This window comes from Aegilops tauschii, chromosome 5, assembly GCF_002575655.3.
Source record: "Aegilops tauschii subsp. strangulata cultivar AL8/78 chromosome 5, Aet v6.0, whole genome shotgun sequence".
Classification (NCBI taxonomy): domain Eukaryota; kingdom Viridiplantae; phylum Streptophyta; class Magnoliopsida; order Poales; family Poaceae; genus Aegilops; species Aegilops tauschii.
In genome coordinates this window covers 427,360,299-427,373,464 of record NC_053039.3, presented here as the reverse complement: position 1 = coordinate 427,373,464, position 13,166 = coordinate 427,360,299, and the positions used below count along the sequence as shown (strand labels likewise).

Sequence of the window (13,166 nt, the reverse complement as noted above, 5' to 3'; positions counted from 1 at the left end):
CCCCCCCCCCCCCCCCCCCCACCACCTTCACCCCGTGCCGTGCGCCACCACCTCCATCGGTCGATCGGACGCGGTTCGTGCATTTTCCACGACGCGGGGACCTTGCGTACGGCGTCCGATCCGAAAAGGTGACCCACCCGTGACAAGTCCCCGTCACGACTCACGCACCTCCTTTCCCCACCTCCACCTCCTCCGCGCCTCTTCTCTTTGCCCCACGGCTGACAGCGAGCGAGCCACCGCCGAGGCTAGCCCAGCCGGGTAATTAATCTCAAGGTAAATACTACCAGTACACACCGCTAACTCCTCGCTAAAAAGATCCGTGCTGCGTGCGTGCCAGATGCCCAGATCCGTGCCTGTGCGTACGGAACGAGCCGGAGCTGCTCCGCTACGGCCACCGGTGTCGGTAGCGTATGTACCGCCGGCGGTGGGGGCCATTTGACTCTCGCGTCGCTCCGCCCAGCCGCAGCCCCGTGTGCGAGTCAGCCCCACTTGATTTTTTGTTCGTTTCCGTCGCCATTTTCTTCCACGGGTTTACATAGCGCACTCACGATGAGCTCTCTCTTAACACAACCGTTTTATCTGCTCGCCACATGTCCGGCTTTATCTAGCACCAACGCTGTCTGCCTGCCCTGCCCTGGCTTGGCTTCGTTATATCCATAGCCGGAGCTGCCAGCCTCCCAACCCCTCTCCTCCCATCTCGCACTCTCCTCCTCTCCTCTTCTTCCTCCACGAGTTCCTTCTCCTTGACTGAGGGGCGCGCCGTTTGTTGCTATTCAGTTGATTTCGTAGTCGTTCGTTTGTTCGTCGCCATCGCCGCCGGCGGCCGAGGGAGGGAGACTGGCGGTAGTATCCCGGGGGTCGGGGAGGAAGGTTCAAGTCAGAGGCGCTGTTTGTAGGCTACTAGGGATTCCACGTCGCGACTCTTTCCTTGTTTGCACCGGGCGCCATGATTCCCTTCCGCCCCCGCGCCCGTCATGCCATGTATAGCCCGCTCCTGCTATTTTAATGCATGCCTAGCCCTCCTCTTTCCTCATAAAAACAACGCAATCAATCGTCGGGATCTGAGGGGATCGGCTTTCCTTCCCGCCTGCAGCCGCAGGGGTGGGCAGCAGGATCAATTCTCGGGATAGAGGGAGAGATTTCAGTCAGTCGTCAGTCGTCCTAGAAAAGAAAACCACAGCCGGGGAGTCTTTGTCTGTGGTTTGCGGTCGTAGATGAGCTTCGGCGGCATGTTCGACGGCGCCGGCTCCGGCGTCTTCTCCTACGACGCCGGCGGGGGCGGCCCCGGCATGCACAACCCCGGCCGCCTCCTCGCCCAGCCGCCCATCCCCAGGCCCGCCGCCGGCGCAGGCGGCGGTGGCTTTGCCTCCTCCACCGGCCTCTCCCTCGGCCTGGTATGCTATCCTATACTACAACCCGGCCGTTCATGCGCTCAATACCACTGCGTGTTTATTGGCCTTAATTAATCGGTCAGTTTCTCTTCTTTGCCGTGTTTAATTGCCTTGGATTTTAATCGGTTTAATTGGCAGACGAACATGGAGGGCGGAGGTCAGCTGGGCGGCGCTTTCATGGGGAGCACGGGGAGCGGCGGCGACGGCGACTCGCTGGGCCGCGCGCGGGAGGACGAGAACGACAGCCGCTCCGGCAGCGACAACCTGGACGGCGCCTCAGCCGACGAGCTCGACCCGGACAACAGCAACCCGCGAAAGAAGAAGAAGCGCTACCACCGCCACACGCCGCAGCAAATCCAAGAGCTCGAAGCGTAAGCAATTGCAATTCTCGCGGGTTCTTGGTCTACTTTCCATCTAGCCCTAAATTACAGCTTGCTTGACTGATTCATTTTGGCGCAGCGTGTTCAAGGAGTGCCCGCACCCCGACGAGAAGCAGCGGATGGAGCTCAGCCGGCGGCTCAACCTGGAGAGCCGCCAGGTCAAGTTCTGGTTCCAGAATCGCCGCACCCAGATGAAGGTTCGGACTGTCAGTCAGAACCTAGAACAATCCACTATCTATCTTTGGTGTAACGTGTCGGTTGATGTGACAAGCTAGGCAAGAAGAATCAATTCCTTCTTCTTTTTTGGTAATCGTGCTGGGCTGGTTGCAGACGCAGATCGAGCGGCACGAGAACGCGCTGCTGCGGCAGGAGAACGACAAGCTGCGGACGGAGAACATGACGATCCGGGAGGCGATGCGGAGCCCCACCTGCGGCAACTGCGGCGGCGCGGCCGTGCTCGGGGAGGTGTCGCTGGAGGAGCAGCACCTGCGCATCGAGAACTCGCGCCTCAAGGACGAGCTGGACCGCGTCTGCGCGCTCGCCGGCAAGTTCCTCGGCCGCCCCGTCTCCGCCATCTCCTCGCCGCTCAGCCTGCCGTCGTCCCTCTGCTCCGGCCTCGACCTCGCCGTCGGCAGCAACAACGGCTTCATGGGAATGGGAATGCAGTCCATCCCCGACCTCATGGTCGGCGGCTCGGCGGCCATGCGCCTGCCCACAGGCATCATGGGCGGCGGCCTCGATGACGGCCTCGGCGGCGAAGGCGTCGCCATCGACCGCGGCGCGCTGCTGGAGCTCGGGCTGGCGGCAATGGAGGAGCTGGTGAAGGTGACGCAGGTGGACGACCCGCTGTGGCAGCCCAGCCTGGATATTGGGCTGGAGACGCTCAACTTCGACGAGTACCGGCGCGCGTTCGCCCGCGTGCTCGGCCCCAGCCCCGCCGGCTACGTCTCCGAGGCCACCCGCGAGGTCGGCATTGCCATCATCAACAGCGTCGACCTCGTCAACAGCCTCATGAACGAGGTGCGGATTGCCGTCAACATGGATACTAGCGGTGCTTCATGCAGAAACACAAGAGCTAACCGGTGCAATGCTGCAGGCTCGGTGGTCGGAGATGTTCCCGTGCGTGGTGGCGAGGGCGAGCACGATGGAGATCATCTCGAGCGGCATGGGCGGCACCCGCAGCGGCTCAATCCAACTGGTGACCATGCACCGTCCTTGCTCTTGCCCAGCCTATGCTCGCCCGCGCGACGTACCACTGACGTTATGTTGTGTGCAGATGCGCGCGGAGCTGCAGGTGCTGTCGCCGCTGGTGCCGATCAGGGAGGTGACGTTCCTACGCTTCTGCAAGCAGCACGCCGACGGGCTGTGGGCCATCGTGGACGTGTCGGTGGACGGCGTCCTCCGCCCCGACTCCGGCACCGGCGCCGGCCCGGCAGGGTACATGGGCTGCCGCCTCCTCCCCTCCGGCTGCATCGTCGAGGACATGCAGAACGGCTACGCCAAGGTACGTAACCAACCCGTCCGTCCGTCCGTCCCGCCCATCCACCCACCGGTCGAACGAACGCGCCATCCGTACCGTCGTCCTGCTCCCTCGGCCGGCGTAACTCCGCACGGCCACCGCCAGCCCATGATCAGACCTTCTGCCTTGATTGGCGCACGGCGCGTCGGCATGTGGCGGCAGTCAGCCGGCCGCCCACATTAACGCCGCGCGCACGTACAGGCAGCGCGGCCCAGTATTCTATGCTCTCACAGAAGGACGTGGACGAAGGTGAATCCAAGGCCACCTCCCGCAAGTCAATGCTCTCGTCTCGTGTGACGACGGGCCGGGACGTGCATGCATAGATACGATCAGTTGGTTTCCGTGCCGCCTGCGACGACTGATCGCCATTGTTTTCGCTTCCCGGAGCAAAGCAATTTTCAACTGTTTCGATGCTTCCATCCGTGCGCGCGAAATGCCTGGCTAGTCGACAGATCCAGTATTTTAGGGTTCCTTGGCTGCTTATACAAGTAGACGAGTACTCAACTAGTCCAGTTTAATAATCAATCGTGGGAGGATTCATCCTCGATTGTGCATGATCCATGCTAGCTAATGACACAGTTGCGGCCTGTTGACACCCCACGTGATCCACTGCCGTGTGGTCGACGCTCAGTTCCAAACCTAAGCATATCTACGTCGCAGATTATGTCTATGCGTGCACGATCTGATCGCCAGCCGTTGTACTGCGCGTCTCGTGTTCGACCATTTGCCTGTAATTTTTTCTAGTATACTAATCTCCCTCTGGTTGCGACTGTAGCAGCGCAGTGTGTTGTTTAGCTAGGGCTTTGCAGTGGTCAACTGGGTTTCTTCTGAACCTCTGGACCCTCCACTATGCTCCGGTGATATCATGGCCGATCAGATACGTAGCATGCAGTTGCAGGCTGGCTGTCGTTGCTCGTGGCCGTGTCTACGCGCGCGGCTTGTCCTCTTGCTTCAGCCAGTGAGCGACGCCATTTGTTACACGCACGCCGGATTTACTATTACTTTGCTACTGTGCGTGACCAGCTAGCTGCCCGGCCGGCACCGCGCGTGCGCCGGCAGCCGCCATTACTGCCTTGTCGCGGCAAGTGGCCGGAGCCAGCGGGGAAAGCGAAGCTGCATTCGATCAATGCCCGTGGTAAGTGTAACTGCTGACGCTGTTGTACCCTACTGTGCAGGTCACGTGGGTGGTTCACGCCGAGTACGACGAGGCGGCGGTGCACGAGCTGTACCGCCCGCTGCTCCGCTCCGGCCAGGCGCTGGGCGCGCGCCGCTGGCTCGCCTCGCTGCAGCGCCAGTGCGAGTACCACGCCATCCTCTGCTCCAACCCGCACCCCAACCACGGCGACCGCCACGAGCCCATCTCGCCGGCGGGGCGCCGCTGCATGCTCAGGCTGGCGCAGCGGATGGCTGACAACTTCTGCGCCGGGGTCTGCGCCACGGCCGCCCAGAAGTGGCGCCGCCTCGACGAGTGGCGCGTCGAGGGCGCCGGCGGACGGGACCCGGCCAGCGGGGAGGACAAGGTGCGCATGATGGCCAGGCAGAGCGTGGGCGCGCCCGGCGAGCCCCCCGGCGTCGTGCTCAGCGCCACCACCTCCGTGCGGCTCCCCGGCACGCCGCCGCAGCGTGTATTTGACTACCTCCGCGACGAACAGCGCCGCGGTGAGTGGGACATCCTCGCCAACGGCGAGGCCATGCAGGAGATGGACCACATCGCCAAGGGCCAGCACCACGGCAACGCCGTCTCCCTCCTCCGTCCTAACGTAAGTACAGTACATCATACCTTCCATCATTTCTCATTTCCTCTCCACACATCCCAGTTCCTTCTGAATTTTTCTGTTCCTCGCTCATAATGAATCTCAGTGTCTTCTGACACTTGTTGATTTTTACGTAAAATTAAAGCATCTGTGCATCTAACATTAACTAGGAGTAGTAGTAAATAGCAATTAAACTGACAAAACTCCTGCAACCAGATCAATAGTGATAGATAGTTAATGATGAATAGTTTGTGAAGAAGTCAAGCACTCCTCTACCTCTCGTACTACTCCATGGAGTAGCACTGTACTAGCATGAACTAGCATGATGCAGGTTTCATGGCCATATTGGCAAATGCATGGGTTGGGGGGCACAGTGACAGGAGGAAGAGGACGACGCAGAAAGCTTCCAAGAAATTATTGTTCTTGGCTGCAGAACTGGGGTCTGGGGGTGGGGGGTAGTAGTAGGGTTGACATTTGTGATAGTAGAAAGCTAGCTGTTAACTTTTCCCTCCTTTTGGGGGCATGCTTGCATGTAGCCATGCAGCCTATCTGCCCTTGTCCTCGCTTGCATGCATGCTCACCAAAGCCTGTCAGTATTGGCTTTATCTTTCTTCTACTATACTTTTCAAAGATCCATGACGAGTATCTCTTTCTTCCGTTATTTGATTTCTTTGTAAAGCGGCTTGGGAATATCCTGGTTCGTAGAACCATGAGGTTGACACCAAGTACACCAGGATCCCCTTTTGATCTCAAGTACACCAGGATTCTACCAGCATGATTGGCTAAAGAAAAACACATTGAATTTACAGAAGTACCATCCTAACAAAAAAAAAGTTGAGACTATGCACAGTTTTTCAGTTTTCTCCAAAGTTGCTTATACAGATCTTTGCCACTTTTTTTAAGACCTCCTTTGTCTTGGATAATACTACCTCCGTGCAATAATATAAGACGTCTTTACAGTTCAATTTGAGCTGCAAAAACGCCTTACATTAGTGTACAGAGGGAGTAATATGTTTGTACCGCAAACAAATTCAACACAGTGAAAGAAAGCAATTGAATGTACGATCTTACTAGTTATAATTCGAACCACTCCTAGTTTGTTGGAGGTCTTAAGCAAATAAATGTTACACTTTCAGTTAATTTTTTTACTCCGTACCTTAATTAAGCTGACAATTTAAATGCTTGCAAGGACTGTCCACATCTGGTACAACTGTACAAGTATAGCATGGCTGATGCATGTCACTGATATTGCTTAATTTGCTTGCAGGCGACGAGCGGGAACCAGAACAACATGCTCATCCTGCAGGAGACGTGCACCGACGCGTCCGGCTCGCTGGTGGTGTACGCGCCGGTGGACGTGCAGTCCATGCACGTCGTCATGGGCGGCGGCGACTCGGCCTACGTCTCCCTGCTGCCCTCCGGCTTCGCCATCCTCCCCGACGGCCACACTGCGCCGGCCGCCGCTACTGACCCTTCTCCCCAGGGCTCGTCGCCCAACGCTCATGGCGGCAGCAGCAACAACAGCCCCGGCTCGCTCGTCACCGTGGCGTTCCAGATACTGGTGAACAACCTGCCGACGGCGAAGCTCACCGTGGAGTCGGTCGACACCGTCAGCAACCTGCTCTCCTGCACCATCCAGAAGATCAAGTCCGCCCTGCAGGCCAGCATCATCTCGCCCTAGCTCCATGGCTAGCGGGCATTTGACATGGATTCCGGCCAACACACCGATACAGCGCCAGCCGGATGCCATTTCAAATGTCTAACTAGCTCGATCAGGTCGTGGAAGATGAAGATCACAAAGCTAGAGGAAGAAGAAGATTTCAGGCGAGAACTCAGATCATCATAGTGGCTTCTTGGGATACAAATAAATTATAGTGTGGAGATCGAATTAGTATTTCATAGAGGAAATGAACGGGGCGAGATGCGAACTAGGGATTAAGTCAAGAACGAACCTCGCGCTAGGCATGCTTGCATTTTAATTTGCCGCTGCTTAAACTAGCTGATGTGGTGGTTCGGGTATTGACTTAAACTCTGGTGAAGACTGAAGAGAACCCCCTAGGGCTTTGTTTTATTTTTTTATCTATATATCTAGTGCTTTGGTTTTATTAATGCATGCTTCTGTGAAGCTTCCTAGGCAAAGATGCTGATCATCAGATCAACATGATATATATAATATGTTTGCGTTTGTTAACTTACCCTAAATGTCTTTTCTAGCTTGAAAATGTTGGAATGAGTTCATGTACACTATGTTCTGGTTTAGTCGTGCTTACTCAAGAAAGATTTTTTGAAAACCAAAATACGTCAAGTTATTGCTTAGGTTGGACTTTTTTGAGGAATTAGAACATATTTGTTTGTTTTTTTAGGGCTTAGAACTTCTTTATTTGGTGTTAACTTGAACAATTCCCAGTTGATGCATGGCGTGACAGTTGCACTGTCTGTGATCAATCTTATCCCTCTTGTCCACACGCTTAAGTAGTAGTCGTTCGTTTTTTATGCTGTGAAATCTAAGGTCTTGAAGATATACATGCTTGCCAATGTTCGTTTTTAATTTGCTTCTGTGCAGCAAATACTTGTGGAGGACAGCAACAGATCGAGAGTCTGCAGGGCATCGCATACACATTGATAGCTAGTGCACGTACACACTGACACTGTTGTGTTGTTGGCCATTCATTCCTACCAAACGTTGCAGCGTATGTTAATGCGTAGCATACGTACGTCGGCAAGTGCACATGCTATGCCATGGAAGCTATACCCGTATCTATAGCTGCTGATGTATGTACCGCATGCGTATTCATTAGTTGATCCATCGAATGAAAGCTACACCAAGGTTGCACCACGCGGCCGACCGACCGCTCACGTGTTGCCGTGTTGGGACTACCTTCTCTACAGGGGCGCCGGCACTAAGAGCAACTCCAGCAGAGTTGCTGTATCGGCGATCGTCAAATGGGATATAGAGCACACTCCGGTGCGGCCGGGCAAAAACACAAAGTCGGCAAATACAGCCTTCATATGCAGGGGCAACTAAAGCTGAAATTAACATACCAAACGCAAGTTTGAACGTGCTAAATTAAATGAAATTATAATATTGGCTAAAATCCGTCGCATTTAAATATAATTAGTGACTACAGATGTCATTAAAGAACAGTTTTAAAATAAGAAACATGGGTATTCGAGCTGACAATGCTACATATACTCCCTCCGTTTCAGTTTGCAAGTCCTGCGCGTATACCTAGGTTGCCAATTTTATCATCGTAATATAAACTATATAACACAAAAAACATACCCTTTGAAAATAGAACATCTGAAGTTTATAATGGTATGTTTTTTGTAATATATGACTTCTCTTAGGTTGGTCAAATTGATGATCTAGGAATACGCGCACGCCTTGTAAACTGAGAGAGGGGGAGTAGACTACTTATGCTACTCGGTGGTCGGTGCCATCTAGTCGGCGTTGTCGTCATCGTCATCTACGCCAGCGTCGGTGTTATCGCCATCATCGTCGTCCTCCTTCTCAGACAGGATATCCTGCATCCACGCGTAGGGCTCGGACTCACGAGCGGCAGCTTGCTCTCTTCGTCTGTGAATGTGAGGTCCCGCGCCTCGTTACGTGCTTGGAGGGTTGTGAGATCGAGCATAGCGTGGTCCAGGCCCTCGGGCTCTGTCTCCGCCTTTGGCTCGGCCGAGACGGGGACTACATCTTTCACCTGGACGAGGAGGCGGGCCGGGTCGGCCGGGATGGCGTTCTCCTCCTCCTTCACCCGGACGAGGGGCCTAGGTCCCACACGGTCGGCGTCAGCGCCACGAGATGCGCCATCAGGACGGCCGCATTCGCCAGATCCTCCATCGCGAGAGGAGGACCTGGCTGCTACCTCTTGAGCACTGCGTTGGTTTTCCCTTGAAGAGAAAAGGGTGATGCAGCAAAGTAGCATAAGTATTTCCTTCAGTTTTTGAGAACCAAGGTATCAATCCAGTAGGAGGCTATGTGCGAGTCCCTCGTACCTACACAAAACAAATAAATCCTCGCAACCAACGCGATAAGGGGTTGTCAATCCCTACACGATCACTTACGAGAGTGAGATCTGATAGATATGATAGGATAATATTTTTGGTATTTTTATGATAAAGATGCAAAGTAAAATAAAAGTAAAGTAAAAAGCAATGGAAATAACTAAGTGTTGGAAGATTAATATGATGAAGATAGACCCGGGGGCCATAGGTTTCACTAGTGGCTTCTCTCAAGAGCATAAGTATTTTATGGCGGGTGAATAAATTACTGTTGAGCAATTGACAGAATGGAGCATAGTTATGAGAATATCTAGGTATGATCATGTATATAGGCATCACGTCCGAGACAAGTAGACCGACTTCTGCCTGCATCTACTACTATTACTCTACACATCGACCGCTATCCAGCATGCATCTAGAGTATTAAGTTCATAAGAATAGAGTAACGCCTTAATCAAGATGACATGATGTAGAGGGATAAATTCATGCAATATGATAAAAAAACCCATCTTGTTATCCTCGATGGCAACAATACAATACGTGCCTTGCTGCCCCTACTGTCACTGGGAAAGGACACCGCAAGATTGAACCCAAAGCTAAGCACTTCTCCCATTGCAAGAAAGATCAATCTAGTAGGCCAAACCAAACTGATAATTCGAAGAGACTTGCAAAGATAACCAATCATACATAAAAGAATTCAGAAGATTCAAATATTGTTCATAGATAAACTTGATCATAAACCCACAATTCATCGGTCTCAACAAACACACCGCAAAAGGAGATTACATCGAATAGATCTCCACGAGAGAGGGGGAGAACATTGTATTGAGATCCAAAAAGAGAGAAGAAGCCATCTAGCTACTAACTATGGACCCGAAGGTATGAGGTAAACTACTCACACTTCATCGGAGAGGCTATGGTGTTGATGTAGAAGCCCTCCGTGATGGATGCCCCCTCCGGCGGAGCTCCGGAACAGGCCCCAAGATGGGATCTCATGGGTACAGAAGGTTGCGGCGGTGGAATTAGGTTTTTGGCTCCGTATCTGATCGTTTGGGGTACGTAGGTATATATAGGAGGAAGAAGTACGTCGGTGGAGCAACAGGGGGCCCACAAGGGTGGAGGGCGCGCCCTGGGGGGTAGGCGCGCCCCCCTACCTCGTGGCTTCCGTGTTGGTTGCTTGACATAGGGTCCAAGTCTCCTGGATCATATTCGTTCCGAAAATCACGTTCCCGAAGGTTTCATTCCGTTTGGACTCCGTTTGATATTCTTTTTCTGTGAAACTCTGAAATAGGCAAAAACAGCAATTCTGGGCTGGGCCTCCGGTTAATAGGTTAGTCCCAAAAATAATATAAAAGTGGATAATAAAGCCCAATCATGTCCAAAACAGAAGATAATATAGCATGAAGCAATCAAAAATTATAGATACGTTGGAGACGTATCAAGCATCCCCAAGCTTAATTCCTGCTCGTCCTCGAGTAGGTAAATGATAAAAACAGAATTTTTTATGCGGAGTACTACTTGGCATAATTTCAATGTAATTCTTCTTAATTGTGGTATGAATATTCAGATCTGAAAGATTCAAGATAAAAGTTCATATTGACATAAAAATAATAATACTTCAAGCATACTAACTAAGCAATTATGTCCTCTCAAAATAACATGGCCAAAGAAAGTTCATCCCTACAAAATCATATAGTTTAGTCATGCTCCATTTTCGTCACACAAGAATGCTCTCATCATGCACAACCCCGATGACAAGCCAAGCAATTGTTTCAAACTTTAGTAATCTCAAACTTATAAACCCTCACGCAATACATGAGCGCGAGCCATGGACATAACACTATGGGTGGAATAGAATATGATGATGGGGGTTATGTGGAGAAGACAAAAAAGGAGAAAGTCTCACATCAACGAGGCTAATCAATGAGCTATGGAGATGCCCATCGATTGATGTTAATGCAAGGAGTAAGGATTGCCATGCAACGGATGCACTAGAGCTATAAATGTACGAAAGCTCAAAAAAAGAAACTAAGTGGGTGTGCATCCAACTTGCTTGCTCACGAAGACCTAGGGCACTTGAGGAGGCCCATTGTTGGAATATACAAGCCAAGTTCTATAATGAAAAATTCCCATTAGTATATGAAAGTGACAAAACAAGAGACTCTCTATCATGAAGATTATGGTGCTAATTTGAAGCACAAGTGTGGTAAAAGGATAGTAACATTGTCCCTTCTCTCTTTTTCTCTCATTTTTTTATTCTTATTCGTCACTTGGGACAATGCTCTAGAAAATGATGATCATCACACTTCTATTTATTTACAACTCAATGATTACAACTCGATACTAGAACAAAGTATGACTCTATATGAATGCCTCCGGCGGTGTACCGGGATATGCAATGAACCAAGAGTGACATGTATGAAAGAATTATGAACGGTGGCTTTGCCACAAATACTATGTCAACTACATGATCATGCAAAGCAATATGACAATGATGAACGTGTCATGATAAACTGGATGGTGGAAAGTTGCATGGCAATATATCTCGGAATGGCTATGGAAATGCCATAATAGGTAGGTATGGTGGCTGTTTTGAGGAAGATATAAGGAGGTTTATGTGTGAAAGAGCATAACATATCACGGGGTTTGGATGCACCGGCGAAGTTTGCACCAACTCTCAATGTGAGAAAGGGCAATGCACGGTGCCGAAGAGGCTAGCAATGATGGAAAGGTGAGAGTGCGTATAATCCATGGACTCAACATTAGTCATAAAGAACTCACATACTTATTGCAAAAATCTACAAGTCATCAAAAACCAAGCACTACGCGCATGCTCCTAGGGGGATAGATTTGTAGGAAAAGACCATCGCTCGTCCCCGACCGCCACTCATAAGGAGGACAATCAAAGAACACCTCATGTTTCAAATTTGTTACATAACGTTTACCATATGTGCATGTACAAGACTTGCAAACTTCAACACAAGTATTTCTCAAATTCACAACTACTCAACTAGCACGACTTTGATATCACTACCTCCATGTCTCAAAACAATCATCAAGCATCAAACTTCTCTTAGTATTCAACGCACTCATAAGAAAGTTTTTACTAATCATGAATATCTAGCATATTAGGATTTTTTAAGCAAATTACCATGCTATTTAACACTCTCAAAATAATCTAAGTGAAGCATGAGAGATCAATAGTTTCTATAAAACAAATCCACCACCGTGCTCTAAAAGATATAAGTGAAGTACTAGAGCAAAACTATATAACTCAAAAGATATAAGTGAAGCACGTAGAGTATTCTAATAATTTTCGAATCATGTGTGTCTCTCTCAAAAGGTGTGTACAGGAAGGATGATTGTGGTAAACTAAAAAGCAAAGGCTCAAATCATACAAGACGCTCCAAGCAAAACACATATCATGTGGTGAATAAAAATATAGCTCCAAGTAAAGTTACCGATAGAAGTAGACGAAAGAGGGGATGCCTTCCGGGGCATCCCCAAGCTTTGGCTTTTAGGTGTCCTTAGATTATCTTGGGGGTGCCATGGGCATCCCCAAGCTTAGGCTCTTGCCACTCCTTGTTCCATAATCCATCAAATCTTTCACCCAAAACTTGAAAACTTCATAACACAAAACTTAGCAGAAAATCTCGTGAGCTCCGTTAGCGAAAGAAAACAAAAGACCACTTGAAGGTACTGTAATGAACTCATTCTTTATTTATATTGGTGTTAAACCTATTGTATTCCAACTTCTCTATGGTTTATAAACTATTTGACATCATCAACTGTTTTTTTTGTCTTTATTTTTTCCTTGTCACCCATGCACGAACCGGACTAGAGTAAAATTAATTTTCTGCGCACTAGGCTGCACAGAGTCACTGATGTTGAGCCGCAGTGCTACAGTGCAGTCTACAGTGAGACACGATTTGCTACAGGAATTTTGCGTCAACGACGTACTAGTGTGTTGACTTCCTTTCTCAATGGACACAAACGTCCTATACTAGAGATCACTTAACACATTAACAAGTCACTCGAGTGACAATGTAAACATTTTTAAAAAATCAATGAATAAATTGTAGAACGAGGTGAATATATTTTTAGAAAGAGGTGAATA

At 50.3% G+C, this 13,166-nt stretch overlaps 1 protein-coding gene across 2 annotated transcripts; it reads left to right on the top strand.

Annotated features, from left to right (window-relative positions):
- The first annotated feature begins 527 nt into the window (after nucleotides 1-527).
- LOC109748495 (homeobox-leucine zipper protein ROC6) lies at nucleotides 528-7,239 on the top strand. Of its 2 annotated transcripts, XM_020307527.4 has the most exons (8): nucleotides 528-1,394; nucleotides 1,530-1,762; nucleotides 1,851-1,968; nucleotides 2,102-2,791; nucleotides 2,868-2,969; nucleotides 3,048-3,275; nucleotides 4,466-5,050; nucleotides 6,312-7,239. In XM_020307527.4, the coding sequence occupies exons 1-8, from the start codon at nucleotides 1,215-1,217 to the stop codon at nucleotides 6,723-6,725; spliced, it is 2,550 nt and encodes an 849-aa protein (XP_020163116.1). In that variant the 5' UTR covers nucleotides 528-1,214; the 3' UTR covers nucleotides 6,726-7,239. The 2 variants fall into 2 exon arrangements, with proteins under 2 accessions (XP_020163116.1, XP_020163109.1); XM_020307520.4 differs by having other exon boundaries at nucleotides 591-1,394; nucleotides 2,868-3,275.
- The last annotated feature ends 5,927 nt before the right edge of the window (nucleotides 7,240-13,166 follow it).